The sequence below is a fragment of the Blennius ocellaris genome (genome assembly GCF_963422515.1).
Source record: "Blennius ocellaris genome assembly, chromosome: 11".
NCBI classification, from domain to species: Eukaryota; Metazoa; Chordata; class Actinopteri; order Blenniiformes; family Blenniidae; genus Blennius; species Blennius ocellaris.
In genome coordinates this window covers 20,587,426-20,608,860 of record NC_137660.1, presented here as the reverse complement: position 1 = coordinate 20,608,860, position 21,435 = coordinate 20,587,426, and the positions used below count along the sequence as shown (strand labels likewise).

The following is a 21,435-nucleotide window of genomic DNA, read 5'->3' as shown; positions in this document are numbered from 1 at the left end:
GTACACGATTTATGATTGTGCATATCATGCAACATGCATGACAAGATGTGCTCTTTCTTAATCTGAAGGACACTTTTTGCAATAATTTCCTCACTAAATATTGCATTGCAACTTGAACCTAAACTTTTGCAAATACAGAAGAACAAGTCCATAAAATGTGACTTGATTAAGTCTAATAATCGTTCAACAACACGGCCTTGTGAGTTTGTCTATCATTTTCAGTGTGTCGATGTCTACCATCGCCTTCAGGGGGCGCTGTGGGATGGCCTCTTATCTTTGGTGCTGCTGGTCTGTACAGTGTGGAGATGTCAATGGTTGAACAGGTTTCTCTGCTGCTGCTGCTGCTGCTGCTGCTGCTGTGTCAGGAAGCAAACGGCCATATTCTGCACGGTGTCTGTTTCCTCTGCTGTCCTGTTAAACCCTCCCTAAGATGCCCACGCGGCGACGTCTGAAATTGAAGATTAAAGAAGAGTCCCACCTAAGAAATGTATCGCTTCATTCATTCGCTGTGTGCATTCCCACGTCACAGCTTGAGAATGTGGAGAAAGATTTATTAAGAAAAAGGGCCAAGAAAATGGGGAACATTTGTGAACAGTATATCCCATCATACTCCGACTCTCGTGTGTATTAAAACAACCTGAAAAAGGTGGCCTCTACCTTTGGAGCTACTCAAGCCCACTTGCTGTGATTATCAAACGCACATCTGGAAAGACTTAGCAAAGAAATCCTATAAAGAACCTAATGGGCTCTTCAAACATTTCTGAAGACTGATTAAGAGCCGTTCCAGATCTTGTTCACGTCAATAAGTTCCACCTGTGATTTATTTATGACTTTGCTGAATTTTGTGTGTGCTTTCTAGTAATGCACATCTCAATATGGAGATAAGAGACCTCTTCTTTCACCAGGAGCATATCCACACATAACAAAGCTTGTTCTTTAAAAAAATTAACAAAAAACAAAAATCAACCATCTTTGTGATTAGTTGTTAAAGTGTCACTCAATTTCAGTCATTCTAACAGCACAATAAAACTATTATTTGTAGTCCCGCCAGCTTGAAAGGCTAATTTACACCGTGCACATTAGTCTCATGAAATCGCGAGCAGGCAGCTATTTTAGAGCCTGTCCGTCTTCCACTAGGATGACCCTCGTGTTTTATGGGGGAGACTAACACCGTGAACTACATTTGTTACAAATTAAGCTTCCTGGTGCAGTAAAGTTGACACCTGCCACTTCAAACCTTATTTTTCAGAGGGGAGGAGGACAGCCATTGTGAGACTGTTTCCACAGCTGCACTGATGGGCATTAATGAGCTCTGTCAGATAAGCCAGCCACTGCAGGTTATTTTACAATAATACTTACCTCGTTACAAATATTAAAATAACACTAAGATGTACCTTCGTCTTTTCACCCTCTGACACCAACATTTGGTTTATATTTTTAAGTTTGATGAAAAACCAGATTTTTTTTTTAACCGTACCAGAGGAAGCAAGTTAAGCAGCTTCACCACCAGATGGCGCCAAACCAGTTGATCCCGCTCCGTTTGATGCTGCATTCAAATCTTCATACTAAGCTCGTATTTCTTGATGTCTACTTCTCCTCCGACTACTACTACTACTACTACTACTAATAATAATAATAATTATTATTATTATTATTATTATTATTATTATTGTTGTTGTTGTTGTTATTATTATAATACTCATAATAATAATAATAATAACAATAATAATAATAATAATAATAATAATTTTTAAAAAAGCACAAGAAGCATATACATTCATTGGAATTTATTATATAAACAAAATAGAAAAAAATAAATCATTGTCACTTTTACTTCTGTTGCTCGGGTAAAAAATAAATAGATTCTTAAAGTAATCTTAAGGGTGAAAATACTAATTTTATCCAACACATCGACCAATCAGGACTGGTAATTGCGCAATTTCCGACAGCCCATGAAGGCACCCGTAGCCCGGAAGTGGAACCAAACTTTAGCTCGTAGCTGTAGCACAACAACAAAATAACGACCATCAGAGCCACGCTGACTCTCCATCACCAGTCTCCACGTTGGCATGGAGCTGTAGGCAGGCTTTTCAAACAGAGGTAACTATCTCCAGCTCAGTTTTGTGCTGCATGTAAAGAAATACACGTTTCATTTTGAGGCTATTCAGCGACATTGTTTTCCGCTAGCTCACAATAACAACACAGTTTATCGTTTTTCCTCTGCTGTGAAGATCATGTACTACTACTTGTAGTACTAGTCCTTTCTAAGGGGGTCCTGGTGGTTTTAAACACTGTAGTGTTTAAAAGTGTTTTATTTTAGGCGAATGTGAAGTGGTCAGCTTGTCACATGGAATCTTTATAGGCTAACGGGACAAATAAAAACATGGTCAATTATACCATTACGAGTGTCTTGTATTGTATCCACTCACTGTATTATCTACAGATTTAATTCTGCCTTTAAAAAGGTACTACATGACTGAAGAGGTGTTTACTTTGAGTATGCTCATTGTTGAACATGAAGTATAATCATTACCTTTCTATCTGTGTCAGGAAAGACAAATCAACTATAACTTAACCATTTAAAAAATAAAGTGCAGTGAATCTACAAAATGATAGCGCAAGTGATTTTCCCAAGGTGGACTGCTTGTGTAGACTGCAACTGTATTATACTCTGATCTCATCAATATTTGTATATTTTCTTTCTGTGGCTGTAGGGTGTAAGTCAGTCTGATCTTTCAGGGAGAATAGCCAGTGCTTAAGCTGGTTATAATGAGCTTCTTGATTTAAAAAAAAAAAAAAAAGAAGAAGAAAAGGAAAAAAAAATGTTTTGCCTTTTAAAATGTTTTATTTCTCTTTATTCTTCTCTACACACAACCATCTTTAAGCTCCTTAGCTTAACTACCTCTGGCCACATATGGTAGGTCTTATTTCGCACTTATTGCCTGTAGGCCACTTGGTCAGATTGGGGTTTTTCACAGTCTATGCATGTTGTTTCTAAACTATAGCTAATGAGAAAGTAAAGGTACTCGGCCAAGTGATACATTCTCAACCACACATGACATTTCCTGTAATAGCATCTCTATTCTTTTGTCTTCATAAATGCTTGAGCATCCTTTAAATATATACGTTTTAAAACTGACCGAGGGTCTGACCTGTGTGATCTGTTCTGCAGTGTTGAGGAATGGTCTGACAGCAGCAGTCAACATGCACAGTCGTCTGCAGGAGCTGAAGAAGGAAGAGGAGACTCTCCTCAAAATCAAAGTCATGTTACAAGACCAGCTAAACAGGTTGAAGGTGAGTGTGAAGCCCCCCCCAAAAAAAGGGTTTGTGTTGCTATACAACATGTGGTTTATGCTTCATGTGTCTGTTTTGCAGTTTGAAGAAGGAGCATTAAAGTCTATAATAAATGCACAAACAGAAGAAGGAGCCTCTCAGCGTTTGTCCCCAGAACCTGAGGTGAGTCTCTCTATTGTTGACGAGGTCAGTCAGGGCCGGACCCTGCAAAGGTTTGTTCCGGGTGGCCGCATGAAATCAGCTTATTCTAAGTAACGAAGTTTAGATGGGACATTTAGGATTTGGTTATGTGTGTATGTTGCAGTCAGGCTAATGAGTGAGTGAGTATAGTTTTTTAGTTTGTAATTATTTATTTCATTTAATCTTATTTTTTTGTTTGTTTTTTTAATTGATTATCATAAACACTTCTCTGGTGGTGCATCAGGTCAAGTCCAGTCCTATATAAGGATATAATGAGACACCTGGGGCTGAATCCAAGTTGTGTTCAAGAAGTGCATGTGGGGTAAAAACTCTGTCTGCAGTGTAAGTTGTAATGAGTTGCCATGGCGACACGGTGACATTTCCTGAGCATCTATCATCTTTGGCTTTGAATTGTATGTCAGAAAATATCTGCCTGGACACAAGTTATTTTAAAATGTAATTTATTCCTCTGAGGCATTTCCACGTGTGCAGTCGGCTACGAGCCTTTAACATTCGACATGTACTTTCAGGTTCACATTAATGTTGACGACGAGGGCGAGATCAATCGAACCAAACTGCTACTGAACGCCGCTGTAGATTGTGACATGGAGGAGGAGGACGAGGAGGAGGAAGAGGACGATGAAGAAGAAAATGAAGAGGACGAAGAGGAAGGTGACCAAGAGCTTGAGTTTATGCCTGAGGAGGACGATGACGACGACGATTACTGAGATTCACGAACAGCGGTTTGCTACGTGTTCTCCTGTTTCGCATCATTGGTCAGGAAGTTTAATTTATTTGGATGGATTGAGTTACAGTTACCGTGTAAGTATGTGTGGTGCTAGCAACACGCTCTCTTTTTTGTCTGTCGGGGTGAAGGCACATCGGCAGGATTTCAAAACATGTACAAATTGTCTGGAAATTGATGCGGTGAGACAGTGTTATGAAGTGCTTGTAGATCATTAGACATATTGTGCATCTTAGACAATAACGAAGAGAGCAGCAATTCACTCAAAAATCCCAAATCCAAAAGTGTTGGTATGTGTTTGTGGATGAAAATATATGGCTGGGCCATATGAGAACATAGTATGTATGCATTAAGTAAGAAATGATCATCGTAAGCACAAAATAAATGTTTTGCATATGTTTTGTATGACTGATTTTTTTTGGTTTTGTTTTTAATGTTCACTGACTTATATGTCCTCCATCGTACAGTGACGTGCGTCTACAGATACATTACCCGAGGAAGACAAATTAATTTTCTCGATATTGAATTTTAGTCATATCAGTTAAAAAAAATTCTGGGCCCGGCCGAGTGCAGGCCAATGGGTAGTGCAGTGCAAACACTTTCCCCCAGAAAACCATTCAGCATTTTCTAAACAGTTAAAACAATGCACGGTGCCTCACAATAACACCAGCTTTCACACTGACAGCAGGGGAGCTGGGTGGTGCTACAGTGGAGGAATGTACAATAGAGATTGCATCAATAGATATATACAGCTTTTCTACCTGATCCACTGTTGTAGGAGAGCACCCATCCACCCCACAGAATTGGCTTCAGCACGCAGGCCAGCTGCAAATGCATTCTGCATAAGGATTACAGGTAATTTGAACAAGAGGGTAATTGTTTTTTACAATATTGATTAAAACGCTAAAAGACAATTTTCCTGATTTTAAAAAGAAAGCAATGTACATTAAGTGGGAAAGTAGCGTGCATATTGTTAGAACCATTTGATTCTATAAGAATGTTTATGCTTTTTGCTGTGCCATTGATTTACGTCCTTCACTGACTATATTATGCAGTAGCATAATGTATGTCTGCATATTTACAGAATATCAACGCTGAAAATTCGCCATGACAACAGCAAGTAAATTGTATTCAAAAGTGGGGTATCAGTAAATAGATTTTCTGGAGCAAATGATGGCGATATATACGTATATGATAGATATAATATGAAGTAGATAACGTGACTTCACCGTTATTATTAAACGGTTGGTCCAGTGTCTACTACTGTACTGTGTGATACAACATTAATGGTTTTTCCAACAAAAGTGTTTAAACATTTTGTTTGCTCAGAAAATTATGCACATTTCGTCAAGACTGATTTCACAACAAGCAAAGCAGTTCTCACATTTTCTGAGTGAATTTGTTTAGAGTCTTTTATATTTGTGTGAAAAGCTTGCCCATTGTCCTGTGATTGCGCACCGTAATTATATCAACCACTCTGACATTAGCTTTGCTTACAGAGGTAAAACACACAGTTTGTATGGGATCTGCCTGCCTCAGCAAGTTGAGCTTCCACTCCATTGAGTTTGAAAAGCAGCATTTGGTATTGCATTAGGGACATGGGGACCCCCCGCAGTCCATCATCACGTTGGATGGTTCCAGACTGCTTGTGATTTCTAAAAGGAAAACTTTGTCCCTTCTGTAAATTAAGACTTTGTTATTAACAAATTTGATCGCAAACATCTGTTTGTTTTGGCTGGGATGCAACATGTTTGCTCCAGAGCGTGCACAGTGAATGGCTCTTGCTTGTGTTCAGACGTCAGAGAGGGCCTGGAGAACGAGACCGTGTCTGTGCTGCTGACCCCAGAGTACCATGCTGCCCCGCTGTGCACTCGGTGTGTGCCATGTGCTTGTGTTGGTGCTGTGTCTGTCTGCGGCTGAGGACTTCGACTGGGCAAAGAACGACCGCGGCTCCTTCTATTATGGCACTTTTCCAGCTGGTATGGACAATTTAGAAAGATGTAGTTTTTTATTTTTTTATTTTTTTATTCCAAAAAATAATACCTGCACTATTAGTACCCCAAGCTGCTTAAAACGTGTAAATGTGACCCATTTGTGTTTGTTAGGATTTTCGTGGGGTGCCGGAGGTTCAGCCTATCAAACAGAAGGAGCCTGGGACACAGATGGAAAAGGACTGAGCATTTGGGACGTGTTCAGTCACAAGAAAGGCAAAGTCCAACAAAATGACACTGGGGATTCGTCTTGTGAGGGCTACTACAAAGTCAAGGTGGAGTTATTTAAGAGCAGAATTGGCAAAAGTTCTCACGTCCTTTTCTCAAGTAGAAGTACAGATTCTTGCGCATATAAAGAAGTACCAATTCAAGTTCTTTATTAAAGTAGAAGTACAAAAGTCCAAGTTCTGAAAATGCACTGAAGCACATAATTAAAGAAAGGGATACTTATTTTGTGTGTTTTTATTGATACACAAGGACCTTTTAAGGCACATTAACCTTTTTTTTTCTTCCATTGTAGTGATGGTACATGCGTATATTGACACTCACATATATACGGTACTGTGGTTATTGAAGAAGTATACTATGTCAGCATGGATATACCAGTTTGATCACAATAACCTACATTAGAAACCTAATAATATAACTTTCTGCATTAAAGAAGAAAACTGGTCATAACATGACTGGACTGAATAAATAAAAGTCTTCTGTGAATTCACTTCAACAGTTTTAGTTTTGAAACAGGAAGTATTGGCATCAAATCATTTTTAATGGAACCTGATCATTTCTATAATTTCAGTTTTGATAACTGTTACCATCAGCTGCTTTGACCCTTTTGTTGTAACTGGGTCATTGAAGAAAGTTGTAAACCAGTTTTAAGAATTGAAGTGAAAGTGAAAAATACAAATACTTTGGTTCAAGCACACCAATGTTTATTTTTTTTGCAGGGATGAGGTAGTAGGACAAAACAAGTCTTTTCACTCAGCCTTCTGTGTATACTCTGTACAGGATGATGTTTCTCTGATGAAGGAGTTAAAGCTCAACCACTATCGTTTCTCCATCTCATGGCCCAGACTCATCCCCACTGGCATAAAGTGTAAGTTACCTGCTGTGAATTCCAGCCTTTTGGAAGTCATTTCACACATCAGCTATCCCCCTCCTAATAGTTATTTGAACTCCCAACTTAATTTGCAGCTGACCACATAAACGAAAAAGGAATACAGTACTACGATCACCTGATCGACCACCTGCTGGAGAACAAAATCACCCCCATTGTTACGCTGTATCACTGGGATCTTCCACAGGTCGGTGTGCAAATACTGGCGAGTTCACCAGTTGAACCTCAAGAACTTTGTTAAATGACTCTGTGGATTCTTTGATTTTCTAGGTCTTGCAGGAGAAATATGGTGGATGGCAAAACATAAGCATGGTTAATCATTTCAATGAATTTGCAAACCTGTGCTTTGAAAAATTTGGCAACCGGGTGAAATACTGGATCACGTTCAACAATCCCTGGGTATGTTCTCAGCCAATTCTTGAACGGTCTGCAACATTTTTCTTTGAAGATGTATATACGTACTAAAGAAAAGTGTTATTGCACTGATATACAACTGCAGTCTGTAGCAGTGGAAGGCTATGAGACGGGTGAACATGCTCCTGGCCTGAAGCTGAGAGGAACTGGAGCTTACAAAGCCGCACACCACATGATAAAGGTACGGACCCGACAACGCAAAAGATCCAAGTATCAAAGTCATTCAGCAATAAGCAAACTTTTAACCAAATTGTTCTTCTTTATAGGCACATGCTAAAGTTTGGCACACGTATGATTCTCAATGGAGAGCAAAGCAAAAAGGTAAACAAGGTCAAAAAAACTGATTAACCTGTATTGTGGCATGGAAATTCGATCTTGATTACAGTATCTATCTCCTGAAATATTGTAAAATATAAGCAAAGTAGCTTCATGTAGTCCAGTCATAAAATTGTGCACATAGCTCTTTTTTGTGTGTTCTTTGGTAAATCCGCTGAGCTGTCAGTACTGTACGGGCCAAACAAAGTTACGTTAGTCAGCTGGAGGAAGAAACAAAGTTACTCTCGTCGGAGGAAGATTCTGTTTAATCTTGCTGTTATAGAGCTTTGTGAAGAAATCATTTAGGAATGAAAGAAAAGCAGCAACAAAACAGCTGAGGTAAACGAGCATGTATACAGCGACTGGCTCTATAAAGCTATGTTAATATTATTTGCTGCGGCTAAGTCATTGGAGGCGTTAGGAGGACTCGCCTAGATAAACTTGGCCAGTCCAAAACTTAACAGGATAAACTTAATGACATGCTCCCGAAGTAAACATGAGTTTGATAAAGTAATAACCTCAAAGTCTGTAAAGCCAAAAGAAATATGCAAGTCGTGAGCGTATGAATCAGGTGATTTTACAGCTCGTTAAGCCCGACTCTGGTTCTGTACGTCCCTCGAAGTGAGGATCTCTGTTGAGAGCTGCTCTTCCTCTCTGCAGGTCTGATCGGCATCTCTCTGTCGGGGGACTGGGGGGAGCCAGTAGACATTACTAACCAGAAGGACATTGAAGCCGCTGAGAGATACGTCCAGTTCTACCTGGGCTGGTTTGCCACGCCTATCTTTCACGGAGACTATCCTCAAGTGATGAAAGACTTTATCGGTGAGTTGAACTGTTGATACTGATGTAGTCAGTCGTCAGTCGCCTGATGATTATTGCTGTGTGTGTGTGTGTGTGTGCGTATGTGTAGGAAGGAAAAGTGTCCAACAGGGTCTCGGAACATCTCGGCTGCCTGCGTTTTCTCCACAAGAGAAGAGCTATATGAAGGGCACCTGCGATTTCCTTGGCATTGGTCATTTCACCACACGCTACGTCACCCAGAAGAACAACCCGTCCGGCCGAAGCGGCAGCACTTACTTCACCGACAGGGACCTGGCTGAACTGGTTGACCCGCGGTGGCCTGACCCCGGTTCTGAGTGGCTCTACTCTGTGCCGTGGGGCTTCAGACGTCTGCTCAATTTCGTCAAGGTGACTCAAAGCAGACTTTTCAAAGTGTGCTCTGCACCCCGGCAGAATCGCCGCGCTAATTAAAGTGCAACTCACTGCATCTCGTATCGATTTGTTTCCTGTCTAGACTCAGTACGGAAACCCAATGATTTATGTGACTGAGAACGGGGTCTCTGAGAAGATGCTATGCACAGAGCTGTGTGACGACTGGAGGATACATTATTATAAAGACTACATCAACGAGATGCTGAAAGGTGAATGAGCGCCCAGATATTGTGCACACATTGTGAAAGTCGTGTCGACATCTCACACGCTCCGCTCGCCGTGTCCTTCAGCCATCAGGGATGGCGTGAATGTGAAGGGCTACACTGCGTGGTCCCTGCTGGACAAGTTTGAGTGGGACGAGGGCTACTCTGAAAGGTTCGGCCTGTACTACGTGGACTTCAGGAACAAAAACAAGCCTCGCTATCCCAAAGCATCTGTTCAGTTTTACAAACGCATCATCAGCTCCAACGGGTTTCCCAATCAGCGCGAGGTGAGACGACAGGACTTGCCTCTGCAAAAGGGAGATCAAAACTCTGCCGAGATGAGTCGCTGATCACCTGCGTTTGTCCTTTGAACCTCTGCAGGTTGAAAACTGGAGACGGAAGGCCGTTGAGACGTGTTCTTCGAGCAACCAGCTACTGGCTGCAGGTCAGTTTAAATTTGACATCCATGATGCTTTCCAGTGATAGGTGAACCACTAGCTGGGGTAAACAAAGACTGTGACCCAAATAATAATAAAAAATATATATATTTTAATCTCCAGTTAAGCAGGACAAGCCTATGAAGAAAAATTAGTTTGGAAATTTGATCTTAAATTGCATTTCAAGGATCTCAGAATACTAATTGTTTGAACAAAAAAGAACAGAAATAGTAAACCTGGTTTCAAGAACCTTTCGGAGTATCTGAGATATCTTCTTTGTTTGCCCCTACAGCTAGAAGAAAGTCCCAGGAACATGCAGAAATGCCAAAGGTTTGGCCAGTGCATGATGAAGTTTAGGGTACATGTCTAATTGTGATTTGTCGTTTTGTGCCTGTGTGGTTTTACTGACTGACAGCATTGGGCTTCCCGCAGTTTGACACTAACATGTTTTTTTGTTTTGTTTTTTAAAACAAGCACAAATTCCTCATTCGTGTTTTAATTTACACAGAACAAATGAAATCAGCAAAAAGAGCTCTCATGATTTCACCCGCAGCTCCTCAATAAGCTCACTGGTGGGATTGTGTCCAGAGCATTTTGAATTAGCAAGAGCGTCTTTGTGAACCTGCTGGCGCTGTGATTAAATCAAAATTAAATTAAAAAAAATATACTCAGCATTCAAGACATTTTCAAAAAACACTTTGCACCAGTTCAGATGCCGCTTTATGAAATATTTGCCACTGGCTGAATGCAGTTCTCAAAGGGTTAACATGTCGTTCGTCAACTCTGAGTACTTTTTCTTCTCTTGTTAGAGGAACAGCGGAGTACTGCTGCCAATATTCTAAGACTTATACATGGTAAGGAATCCCTCGTGCTCACAATGAATCGGATTAAATATGATTTCGTGTCGGGGGAGAACATTAACCCTTTGAGTGCTGTGCTTAAGCATCATTACCCGCTTCAAGAGTGTCCGCAATCTGCTGTGATGCGAGCCTGTTAATAATGTGTGTGTGTGCGTGTGTGCGTCTGTGTTTTTTGCAGACCCTTTGACGAGCCACATGGAGATGGTAACCGAGATCGTTGTTCCCACTGTGTGCACGCTATCCATTTTGCTCAGTGCCATCTTCCTCATGTTCCTGCTGCGGAGGCGGAACTAGAAAGTGTGCATGTTTACAACAATACACTCACACAAGATTTACCTTTGGTGCATAATTTCTTTATTGGAATATGTGTGAACAGGAACATATTATTTGAACTGAATTTACCAAGTGATTTCATTCATTTGATGTGCATTCAATATTTGCTGTAATGTATTTATTCAGTCTTCAGTGATGAGTTGAACAGAAGACGCTCGAGCAGTGTGGAAGGATATTCCCTCAAGTTGAATTTGTCATCATGAAAATACTGTAGTGAAACATTGCCATTGCAGGCAGTTCTCTTCTATTTTTTTTAATCAGAAGAGAAACAAACTGTTAAAGCTGAAATAATTTCCAAAGTTTTTATTATACGCTGCAAATGTAATAATAAAGATGCAAAAGTGACGACTCTGAATCTGTACTTGTAAATTCACGCAAAGCTGGCGAGGCTGCAGCACACCATGGTGGAGAAGAAAGCAGGATCCTCACAGTCCCCGTTCACCGTTTCATTTGGGTATTCTAAAAACACAAACGGTTAAGAAGTAAACATGTTATCTGTACTTTAATGAGGCGGCAAATACTCGATTCATCTGGAGACGAGGCATAAATATAAAAAGCACCTGCGTCAAAGATGACGTGATCAATCAGTGGTCTGTCGCTGAGCTGTAAGCACGTCCTGACCTCACGAGGGCCGTGGCCACTCGACACTTGAGCGCCCCACAGCACTGGATGATCTCTGTGAAACACAGGTGCGAGGCAATAGCAGCTGTGATCAGGAATATCTTGCAACGTTGATGTTCCAATGGAAAGATACCAGACGTGAACTCGATCAGCAAAAATATTCAGCCACCATCACTCCATCCCTCTAAATGTCAATTCATATTTTTCACTCAATGTCTTGTCTTTGCTCAAGAAATTAGACTGTAAGCCTAGAAACAGACCATCTGTCTCAATGATCACCCCGCCCCCAATTATGCTGCTTTATTGATTCCTTCATCGACCACAATCACAACTGCAAAACATCAGTAAAGGATCAATCAAGAACAGGAGTAGCATGACTTGAGAAGTGAATTTCTGTGAGAATGGATGCCAACACATAAAACACATGGGCTGACTATACATCAACGGATAAATCATACAAAGTGACGACAAGGCGGAACATTACCACACTAACAGAAAATAAGCCAAATGGGACGACACAAACTCTCCTGTGCCATCTGTACAGTCTGCACACACCAGTGAAAACCACTTAGAAAAGAGGCTTCTCCAAATAGTGTGTTGTGTTTTTGCTTTCACCTTTTTTCTATTCCTTTAGGTCCATATTCAAAGCAATTTCATCTTCTTTTAAATGTAATAATAATAAAGGAATGCTGTGTCCTTGACCGTTACCATGTCCGTCAGAATTCAATCAGTGACACTATGCCTTGATTATTTTATCTTCTCAAATCTGTTCTGATTTGCTTTGCTTTGATTTATTATTTTTAATGCACTTTTGTGACGACCCAAAAAAGAAAGGTCATCACAAAACTCCCACACCTGAACCGTTTTCTGTGTAACTGCACTGTCGGATCACAAGAGGGCAGTAACGAGGGCAGAAATATGGGCTCTTCAGTCATTTTTGCAATGAGTACAAGGAGGCAGCAATGTGTGACCACCTCGGGAACACCACAGAGGAGTTTCTCTCAAATGACATGCAAAACACAAGGTATGAATGTGTATTTCTCAGAACAACAATGAACCAGATTCCTTATTAAAAGTGGAAAAGAGCAGTGAATAGTAAAGCCAAACACAAATCTCCAACCTTCTGTTTTTTATCGTTGTGGTGTTTATGAACTACAGGCACGTCTCAAAGAACAAGTAGAATTATAAAGAATAAATCAAGCTTGAAATATCTCAGTTCATGCAAAACGGTTTGTGCTCCTTACTTCTCGTAAAAATGGCAGATCAAGGCAGGTTTGATTTGGAGTTTGAATTCATGCTCTTCATCCTCTGGTGATGTTTTGTAGTGCTGCAAACAGGATCTACGAGAAAGAAACAAAATGATGGGTAGATGTACTCTAATCCTACAATCAAAGCGAATCATTAAAAAGAGAAAAACTTGAGAGATTTACTGAGTAAGAAGGAAGAGGCGGTCGTATGGCAAAGCCAGGAAGGTGCTGCAGGTGACGACAATTTCCAGCAGATGGTGCAGTTTTCGCAGTCGGATCACTTGCTCCTGCAGGTCAACGTCTGTGCTCAGGTAGTAACTCTGTGGACAAAATGAATGAAAGTGTTCACTATGTGATTGAAAAATGTGAAGGGGGGGGGGGGGGGGGGGGATGAATGGAAGCTGCATTAAATCTCACCAAGTGGTTCAGAGTTGTCAGGTTTTCACCTGATGACCAAATAAACAGAAAAATAAATGTAGATACTTTAGGGCCAAGTATGACACTACAACAACCATGAACCAGCACATACAGAGCATTGGGGAAAAAAAGACAAATTTACCAAGGAGGTAATTGATGTAATCTTTCCTCATTTTGTCCAAACCCATCTCCAGGAGCATGCTGACGGGAGCGACGCCTGTTAAAGACACAGCATCGATCTGCTGGTGGTAACACTGCAGAATGAGTTTGCTGAGAGAGCTGCTGCTGTCTCCGTGAACCTGAGGAAAGGGAAATCAAACACACAAAACGCATTAAAAAAAACAACCCAAAAAACAACAACACGTCAGTCAACACTATGTCATCTTTGATCACTTTGTCAATGGCTGCATCATTTCATACCCAGGGTTTGAGGTCACTGCATCTCAGAGCTTCAATGACCAACTTCAGACAATCTCCAATGTCCTGACAGGAAGTAACACCTACGATATCAAGCACAATCAGGAAAAGATGTTCACACTGTTTGCTTTTAATGTTGAATCGGGTCATTCTAGGTTTTCTTATTACTAAAACCGACTCACTTTTTCTCATGCGAACCCACAGCTGCTCAACAAAATCCAAATTGCCTCTCTCCAGGAAAGAACTAAAAATAGGGGTGTCTGTCTCAGACTTTGGCTTTGTGTTCTTTGAGAAAAGAGAAGAAAAGTCAAAAAGAGTTACAAAATGTTCTCTGAAGTGAGCAAATCTTAAGAAAAAACCCTGATAATATGACTACCTCAGCTGTTTTGGTGGCCCGTTCCGGCAGCGCTTTTGAAAAACTCTGAAGCTCTGAAAGCAAAAAAAGAAAAGAAAAACAAACTATAAGTGGCTAATGCTTTATGTCACATTCGAAAGCAACGTACGTGATTTCGTATTTAACGTTCTGATGACATGTACCAGGACTGATCGATTCTGAGGCTGTGGAATTACCAAAAAGTGAGTGCTCGTGCTCTTTTTCACGCGACAAGTTCAGTTTTACACCACGAGAAGCTCAAGTTACAAGCTTAGCTGTGATTGGACAATTGTTCTGGGGAAGTGTGGTGAGAGCCACTGTATTGACTATTAGAAGGCTGTAAAGCTCTTTTCCTCTGCTACAGGTGGTAGTTCGTGTCGTCAGGAGAGACATGCCAAATTATGTCAGCAGAACCAGGATATGAATAAAACAGTTAATGAAAACAGGCTTGAGGCGATGACATTGTAAAGTAACAATAGATCAGGGGAGTTGTTGTCACAGCGTAGCTGACAGGAGAGCTAATATGAAGCATTATTTTGTGTTTGACAGGTCAAAGGCGTTACAGATGACGTAAATAGACATCTTTTAAAAAAAAGATTTGTCCAGCCCTTTGTATGCCTTTTCATTTGTGAAAACAAACAACAATGCAAATACCTTCTAAGTAAACTTTGATCAAACTAACAGCAGGTGTGCTTTCCAAAGGTTCCAGCCATTCAGTCTGACCAGTTCTCAAACCATCAGCAAGCGCCTGAAAGGACAGAATGCAGATATTTAGCTGTACGTTGGATTATTGTTGTTGCTTAGGTCATGTCAGTTGACAGAAAAGCACAGACCTGAAGAAACTCCAACTCCCTGTACAACTCGTACATTGGACTCCTCATGTCTCCGCTGGCAATTTTGATATTCTGTATAGGAAGATAAAGTAACAATTCACAAAGTGTTCAAACTTGTAAGTGTGTATTTCTTCATCAATTAATTGTGCACTCATTGTTTGGAAAAAAAAAAAATGAACACCGTGTTCAAATTCAATGTGAATTTTAAATGATGAATTACAGGGGAGGGAAAGTGTTAATGATGGCTGCTTACCAGTGTTGCCGTGGAGGACAGGGACGGGATCTCAAGGATGCTCTCCACACTGCTCCATTTCAAATCCACGGTCACACTGCTCTGGGACTCAATCATGGTGTTTTCAACCATGGCGGAGCCAAACAAGTTGAACCTGGCACTGCCTTTAATCTCCATCTGGAAGAATTAATGGATGAAGGTGAACAAACACTCTTTTAGACTGACATGAAAGAGGGATCGGAGCCTCACTTACCGAGGACGAGGGGTGACGTTTCTTATGCTCGAGTTTCACGTCCTCCAAACTCATTAAAGATTTCTTGTCCGCAGCTGAACCTAATGTGAAGGACATCAGAAAACAACCAAATGACAACAAGAGTACACGGTAGGACAAATGTAAGTTTGTGAATGTGTGAGGGATACACTACCTTTGCAGGTGACTGAGTACATCTTCACACCAGTCACTTTATTGGCCACGCAGACGGTTTCAGCTCCCAGCCAGGTTGTCCCGGAAGGGTCCGACATGTCACATCGCACCCACAAAGGAGGTAAGGCGGGCTTCTTGTCCACAGCCGACATATTAGGATTCTGAGATAACGTGTACCAGGAAAGCAACTGCCTATACATATTAAGAAATACACGTTTTTTTTTACTGTCATCTTTGTTTCCTGTATGTACAGAAAATGTGTACAATCCTGCCACCATGTCCTGTATTGAAATAAACATAAACGTATATTTCACATTGGTCACCTTGCTTTCTTAATCGTTAGAGGCTCTGGTCCCAGTTGTGTCTGAAGACTACTGTCAGCATCATCTCCATCACCATCATCATTATGAGAATCGGAATCAGCATCATCTTTATCATCATTATCATCATCATCATTATCACAATTTGATGATTCTTTCATTTGTTGAACATCTGGTTCAGTTATTTTGGGAACCTAGAGAGACAAAAATACAGTTCAGTGGTTAGTCCTATGGACAAGAGATGTTGGTGTATCTTAAGTTAGAAGTGATGTATACAAAGTTCAGTTTTTTTTTTTTTTTTTTTTTAACATAACTGAAGATTCAGCTCAGTGAGTATTGAATATAATGGAAAAGTTCATGTTTCTCAATTCAATTCAGCCAGAAAAACTTGAATTTCACATTTACTACATATGAACAGAATTATTTCAAGGCTGTTGTTTTTTTTTTTAATAATCTAATAACTTATGACAGTGTATCATGATTGACATTACTCACGGTTTTCTCACAGACAAAGATGGTCTGACTGGCACAGTATAGATTCACTGCAGTGAGTCTGTCTCCGTTCATCTTCACTATTTGGATGTCATCCTGTAATCCCAAAGATATTCACATCATAACAAGTATTTACACCAGTGTAGTGTATTGTAGAAGAGGATAAATGTATCAATGAGGCACCCTGAGTGGAAAGCCATAGACTTTAGTGTCACAAAATTGTTTTCTTATAATATAAATGTACAAATATTCTGCTGCAAACTGCCTCTGTTCTGGAGCAGTTTGATTATAAAAGATGAGGCTTCATCCCTATTCACAGCCCACGGTGTTTGACACATGGATTGTGAGGTGTCTCAAAAAGTGGTCCTCTACACATGTTTTTATAACCTTCGTAAAATATATATATTTTTTAAAACACATACGATTATCCACACCTCAAAAAAAAAAAGAATGAGACAATATGTAAAAAGTAAGCAACAGAAAAGTGGAATTTTCTTTTGAAGAAACTGAAAGTCATAGGCTTTATTTGCAATGTTCTGGAACAGAACTTCAAAAAATAAAAGTGGAATTACCTCGTATGTATGTGGATCACTGCTTCGCTCATCTTGGAGATTTCTAGAATCGAGACGAGACCAATAAAACAAACTAACTTTACCTTGAAAAAATTACATTTAGCCACTAAATGCTCCAAACGCTACTAAGTTTTAGTATAGTGGTATTTGGAGCAATGTTAAAACTTAAATAAAACAACTTTGATTGCCCTGTTTACTTCACAGAAATCAGTTAGCGACATTAAAATTGGAGAAATTTATGTGGACAAAACTTACCGGAGAGTGTTGGAAAACTCCTTTGCTTTGGATATCACCTTTGCAAGCATCGCAGAGTTTTGTCCCGGGTCTCCTTTAGATGGGAAAACGATTTATTCAAACCCAGATGGACAATTCCTGAGTTTTTCAGGCGAACCAAAGCTATTGAAATTTTGACACTCGCGCGCTCTGTCGCGAGTGGTGATGACGACACGAGGTCACAGGTTATTCCGTGTCTTAAGAAAATACGTAAAAAAGATTATTCATCACTCACAATTTTTTTCAAACGTTCAAAGGAGGACTGCGATACGAACACTGCTGTGGAAAATGATAAATACATCTTTATTTTTAAAAAACGTCGTCGTAAAAAAGTAGTTCGGTCCACATGTAAATCATCCGCTAACTTGAGACAGAGAAATAGTCCCAAGGGCTGCAAAGAACTTCACATTTTCTATCATTTGAGTACATTTGATCAGCTATGTTTGAGTAATTATTTTTCTCGGTACAGTCAAAATATATTGCACGTATTTCTATCAGGTTATTCAAATGTATTAGCGAGTTGATGTCCCTAGCGGAAGTGATGCGCTTTGAAGCGGAGGCATAAAACTTTCCGGATGGATCGCGGACTTCCTTTTCACTGTGGCCGCCATAGCGTGAGGAGCGTGGTGTCGGCGAGCCGAAAATAACTATCGAAAATGGTGAGAAATAGCACTTAAGTTACAGTTAATATACCAAGTTATCTGTAGGAGAGTAGGTCACCGACTGTTTGGGACAACCAATACTGCATTTTGTGTATGAATACAGGCAGGGTTGTGGTTAAGAGGAGCGATGTATCAGCGCTGCCGGCTAGCTAAGCTAACACGAGGAGCCATTTTGGGACGAAGTCAGTTACACGTGTGAGGCAATCATTGAGCGGTCGTTCAGTCGCATTCTAGGCACTTTCAAAGTGAGATTAGTATGGGTAACGAGCCTTAAACTGCATCGTCAAGCATATTAACACTCGAAATTGGTTTGAACCCAGAGTAAGTATACGGCAGCTTAAAGTCGGATGCTCAGTCGTGTTAGGCCTCTGTTCACTTTACCTGAATTATACTTTGTTCTTCTCGGTCACAGCAACATTATCCGCTTTTACAGAGTTCTTTATTTCACTGCTTGATCATTTCTATCTTTTCGTCCAGGCTTGTGCCCGACCTCTTATCTCGGTTTTCTCCGAGAAAGGAGAATCTGCAGGCAAAAATGTGGTCATGCCTGCTGTGTTCAAGGCCCCAATTCGCCCTGATGTTGTCAATTTTGTGCACACCAACATGCGCAAGAACAGTCGCCAGCCGTACGCTGTCAGCGAGCTGGCAGGTGAGTCATGAATTCCCTGAATTTGATCATTGTTTTAGGCATTACAACCCCATCACATGTTTTAGATATTGACAGTGATGTGACTGTACACTGTTTTTTTGTTTTTTTTTCATTTATAAGGTGGTACACCTGTGCTATTTTTGATTTTTAGGCCACCAGACCAGCGCAGAGTCCTGGGGAACTGGAAGAGCTGTGGCCCGTATCCCCCGTGTGAGAGGTGGCGGTACTCATCGATCTGGCCAGGGTGCTTTTGGAAATGTATCCCTTCCATAACAGAAAGCCCCCACAAATTGCACCCTTTAAAATTGTATGCTGAAAGAAAATGTGACTTGCTGTGATGGTGTAATTTGCGTCCGACTCTGTGTCCAGTGACAGATTGCCTGCTGTCGCATACTGGCATAGCTGGTTGATGAACTTTTGAGTCTGAGCAGGTACCCTTGATTACTATTGATGCACCATCAGTTGGTATTTGAGCCCCTTGACTCGTGTCTAGATGTGTCGTGGTGGACGCATGTTTGCCCCCACTAAAACCTGGCGCCGCTGGCACCGCAGGATCAACACACCCCAGAAGCGCTATGCCATCTGCTCTGCTCTGGCTGCTTCTGCCATCCCGGCACTTGTGATGTCAAAGGGTGAGTAAATTGAAAAGATACACTAGGTGTATGAAGCTTTTCTCAAGGTTCATTTGGGTTAAATTGTGACTTGTCATGATGGTGTAATTTGCGTCTGATCCTGTGCACAGTGACAGTTGCCTGCTGTCTCTATGCTGTCACGGGTTATTGATGTATGTTAAATTCTGAACAAGGCCCGGCTACGCTGAGCATAATGGTAAACAAAGGAGAGCACTTGTGTGAATGTGTTTTTGTCAATTAGGGCATCGCATTGAGGAGATCCCCGAGGTCCCACTGGTGGTTGAAGACAAAGTTGAGGGCTACAAGAAGACCAAGGAGGCTGTGCTGCTTCTGAAGAAGCTTAAAGCCTGGAATGACATTAAGAAGGTACATTTTGATTACAGCTGTATACTGGGAACAGAAGATTAAACTGTATTACCTGAATTACAAGTCTCCAGTTTTCCCTGTGCATACATTGTCCATAAACCACAAATATCAAGTTAATATGTTCGGATTTCTGTTAATTGTCACATTTATTAATTTAGATGGTTAAAAACCAAAATTTTAAAGCCTCAGCTCTGATGGAGCATAAAACGCATTACTTGTTTGGTGCAGTTCTGAAAGTTATCACAATTTATGTTTACTACTTGAATGTTAATGAGATATTTCTTTAATATGATCTGTGTTTCTAGGTCTACGCCTCTCAGCGCATGCGTGCTGGTAAGGGTAAGATGAGGAATCGCCGACGTATCCAGCGCAGAGGGCCATGCATCATCTACAACCAAGATGCCGGCCTCACTAAGGCCTTCAGAAATATCCCAGGTAAACTTTCATGTGGGGACCTTTATTGTAACTGCTCAAGAAAATGTTTAATATATTTTCATAGTTGCAGTACATCTTGAGTTCTGAGATTTTAAATTTAGATGAGATGAAAATTTTAGTCAAGTGGCTGGTGCCGCTTTACAGAATTCTTTATTTCTCTGCTTATGTATTAAATATTCTAACACAAACTATCATTTCTTGTAATTTAATGTACTCTTTAGCTTGCAGGTCATTAATTAATCTTGCTGTATTTTAAAGGCATCACTCTGCAGAACGTGAACAAGCTGAACCTCCTGCGTCTCGCTCCTGGTGGTCATGTTGGTCGCTTCTGCATCTGGACCGAGAGCGCCTTCCGCAAGCTGGACGAGCTGTACGGCACCTGGCGTAAACCCTCCTCCCTCAAGATCGACTACAAGTAAGTTGTGATCACGGCCACAAATCTACAGTATCTGTCACAATGATGAGCTTCTACTTCGGTCCGTGTTTTTGAACATAATGATATTTATTGAAGTTCTGAGTTTGAGCAGCACAAACTGTCAAAAGTTTGTTTACTTGTGTGTGAGAAAGTTAAATTCTTGATGGTTCTTGTTTCAGCCTGCCAATGCACAAGATGACAAACACAGACCTGAGCAGGATCCTGAAGAGTCAGGAGATCCAGAAGGCACTCCGTGCCCCTGAGTAAGAACTCCTTACTTAAAAAAAAAAAAAAGTTTTGTTGGCTAATTGACTATGATGATTTCCTACTTCGGTCCGTGTTGCTGAACCCTGATTATTTGGAAGTCCTGAGTAATTCAAGAAAGTTTTATCACTTAAGTTACGAGTTGATCCGTCTTTCACACTGTTGACACTGAGTCGTATCGTCACTGCAGCAAGAAGATCAACCGCAGAGTACTTAAGAAGAATCCTCTGAAGAACCTGCAGATCATGCTCAAACTGAACCCTTACGCCAAGACTGCAAGACGTCACGCCATCCTGAAGCATGACCCTGCGGTGAGAATCTTAGCTGGTAGAAGTGCAGGCAGAAGTTCTAAACCCGTTTACTGAAGGTGATGAGTTCCTCTTCTGGTCTCTCCATAGATCAAGGCCAAGATGCTGAAACCTAAGAAAAGGCCTGCAAAGAAGAAGGGAGCACCTGCAAAGCCTAAACCCACGGCGTAAATCTATTCATTCAGACTGGAGTTCAGTGATGAATAAATGAGTTGTTTAAAATAACAAGTCAGACCCCTCGTTTACTTTCACTTCACAAGACTCATTTATCTTCATGTAAGCTTACAAAGATTGAACTCTGGCACTGTAAAGACTTCAGGGTGTGGGGGGGGGGGTCAAGCACACAGGATGAGCAGCTTAATAGTTGCTCTTTAGAAAAAGA

General features: G+C 40.8%; 4 protein-coding genes across 4 annotated transcripts; 3 read left to right on the top strand and 1 right to left on the bottom strand.

Moving 5' to 3' along the window:
* Positions 1-1,959: 1,959 nt before the first annotated feature.
* Positions 1,960-4,589, top strand: snapc5 (small nuclear RNA activating complex, polypeptide 5). Its single transcript, XM_080505417.1, has 4 exons — positions 1,960-2,100; positions 3,173-3,294; positions 3,376-3,456; positions 4,005-4,589. Exons 2-4 carry the CDS (start codon positions 3,205-3,207, stop codon positions 4,200-4,202), a joined length of 369 nt encoding a protein of 122 aa, XP_080361543.1. The 5' UTR covers positions 1,960-2,100; positions 3,173-3,204; the 3' UTR covers positions 4,203-4,589.
* A 417-nt stretch (positions 4,590-5,006) lies between these two features.
* Positions 5,007-11,078, top strand: lctlb (lactase-like b). Its single transcript, XM_080504202.1, has 14 exons — positions 5,007-5,074; positions 6,015-6,198; positions 6,325-6,485; positions 7,219-7,306; positions 7,405-7,514; positions 7,598-7,726; positions 7,827-7,922; positions 8,008-8,062; positions 8,717-8,878; positions 8,967-9,244; positions 9,351-9,477; positions 9,559-9,758; positions 9,853-9,916; positions 10,947-11,078. The coding sequence occupies exons 2-14, from the start codon at positions 6,072-6,074 to the stop codon at positions 11,060-11,062; spliced, it is 1,713 nt and encodes a 570-aa protein (XP_080360328.1). The 5' UTR covers positions 5,007-5,074; positions 6,015-6,071; the 3' UTR covers positions 11,063-11,078.
* Positions 11,079-11,444: 366 nt separating this feature from the next.
* On the bottom strand, positions 11,445-17,933 carry zwilch (zwilch kinetochore protein; the record flags this gene model as incomplete). The annotated part of the gene is made up of 17 exons (XM_080504746.1): positions 11,445-11,560; positions 11,662-11,777; positions 12,967-13,062; positions 13,153-13,289; positions 13,387-13,415; positions 13,529-13,685; positions 13,807-13,886; positions 13,986-14,088; positions 14,180-14,232; positions 14,831-14,924; positions 15,010-15,081; positions 15,263-15,418; positions 15,495-15,574; positions 15,667-15,857; positions 15,989-16,179; positions 16,481-16,573; positions 17,922-17,933. The coding sequence occupies 17 exons, from the start codon at positions 17,931-17,933 to the stop codon at positions 11,472-11,474; spliced, it is 1,749 nt and encodes a 582-aa protein (XP_080360872.1). The 3' UTR covers positions 11,445-11,471.
* Positions 17,904-21,281, top strand: rpl4 (ribosomal protein L4). The gene is made up of 10 exons (XM_080504658.1): positions 17,904-17,981; positions 18,462-18,633; positions 18,785-18,891; positions 19,127-19,265; positions 19,507-19,631; positions 19,937-20,066; positions 20,325-20,481; positions 20,661-20,744; positions 20,936-21,056; positions 21,144-21,281. Exons 1-10 carry the CDS (start codon positions 17,979-17,981, stop codon positions 21,222-21,224), a joined length of 1,119 nt encoding a protein of 372 aa, XP_080360784.1. The 5' UTR covers positions 17,904-17,978; the 3' UTR covers positions 21,225-21,281.
* Positions 21,282-21,435: the final 154 nt, after the last annotated feature.

What these genes read in the sequence shown, in the direction of transcription:
- snapc5 (XM_080505417.1), top strand. Translation starts at nt 3,205, where the DNA reads ATGCACAGTCGTCTGCAGGAGCTGAAGAAGGAAGAGGAGACTCTCCTC. An exon ending in ACCAGCTAAACAGGTTGAAG is followed by an intron (nt 3,295 to 3,375) that starts GTGAGTGTGAAG and finishes TCTGTTTTGCAG; the next exon opens with TTTGAAGAAGGAGCATTAAA. An exon ending in GTTTGTCCCCAGAACCTGAG is followed by an intron (nt 3,457 to 4,004) that starts GTGAGTCTCTCT and finishes ATGTACTTTCAG; the next exon opens with GTTCACATTAATGTTGACGA.
- lctlb (XM_080504202.1), top strand. Translation starts at nt 6,072, where the DNA reads ATGCTGCCCCGCTGTGCACTCGGTGTGTGCCATGTGCTTGTGTTGGTG. An exon ending in AGTGATGAAAGACTTTATCG is followed by an intron (nt 8,879 to 8,966) that starts GTGAGTTGAACT and finishes GCGTATGTGTAG; the next exon opens with GAAGGAAAAGTGTCCAACAG. An exon ending in CAACCAGCTACTGGCTGCAG is followed by an intron (nt 9,917 to 10,946) that starts GTCAGTTTAAAT and finishes TGTTTTTTGCAG; the next exon opens with ACCCTTTGACGAGCCACATG.
- rpl4 (XM_080504658.1), top strand. An exon ending in GCCAGGGTGCTTTTGGAAAT is followed by an intron (nt 18,892 to 19,126) that starts GTATCCCTTCCA and finishes ACTCGTGTCTAG; the next exon opens with ATGTGTCGTGGTGGACGCAT. An exon ending in AAGGCACTCCGTGCCCCTGA is followed by an intron (nt 20,745 to 20,935) that starts GTAAGAACTCCT and finishes TCGTCACTGCAG; the next exon opens with CAAGAAGATCAACCGCAGAG.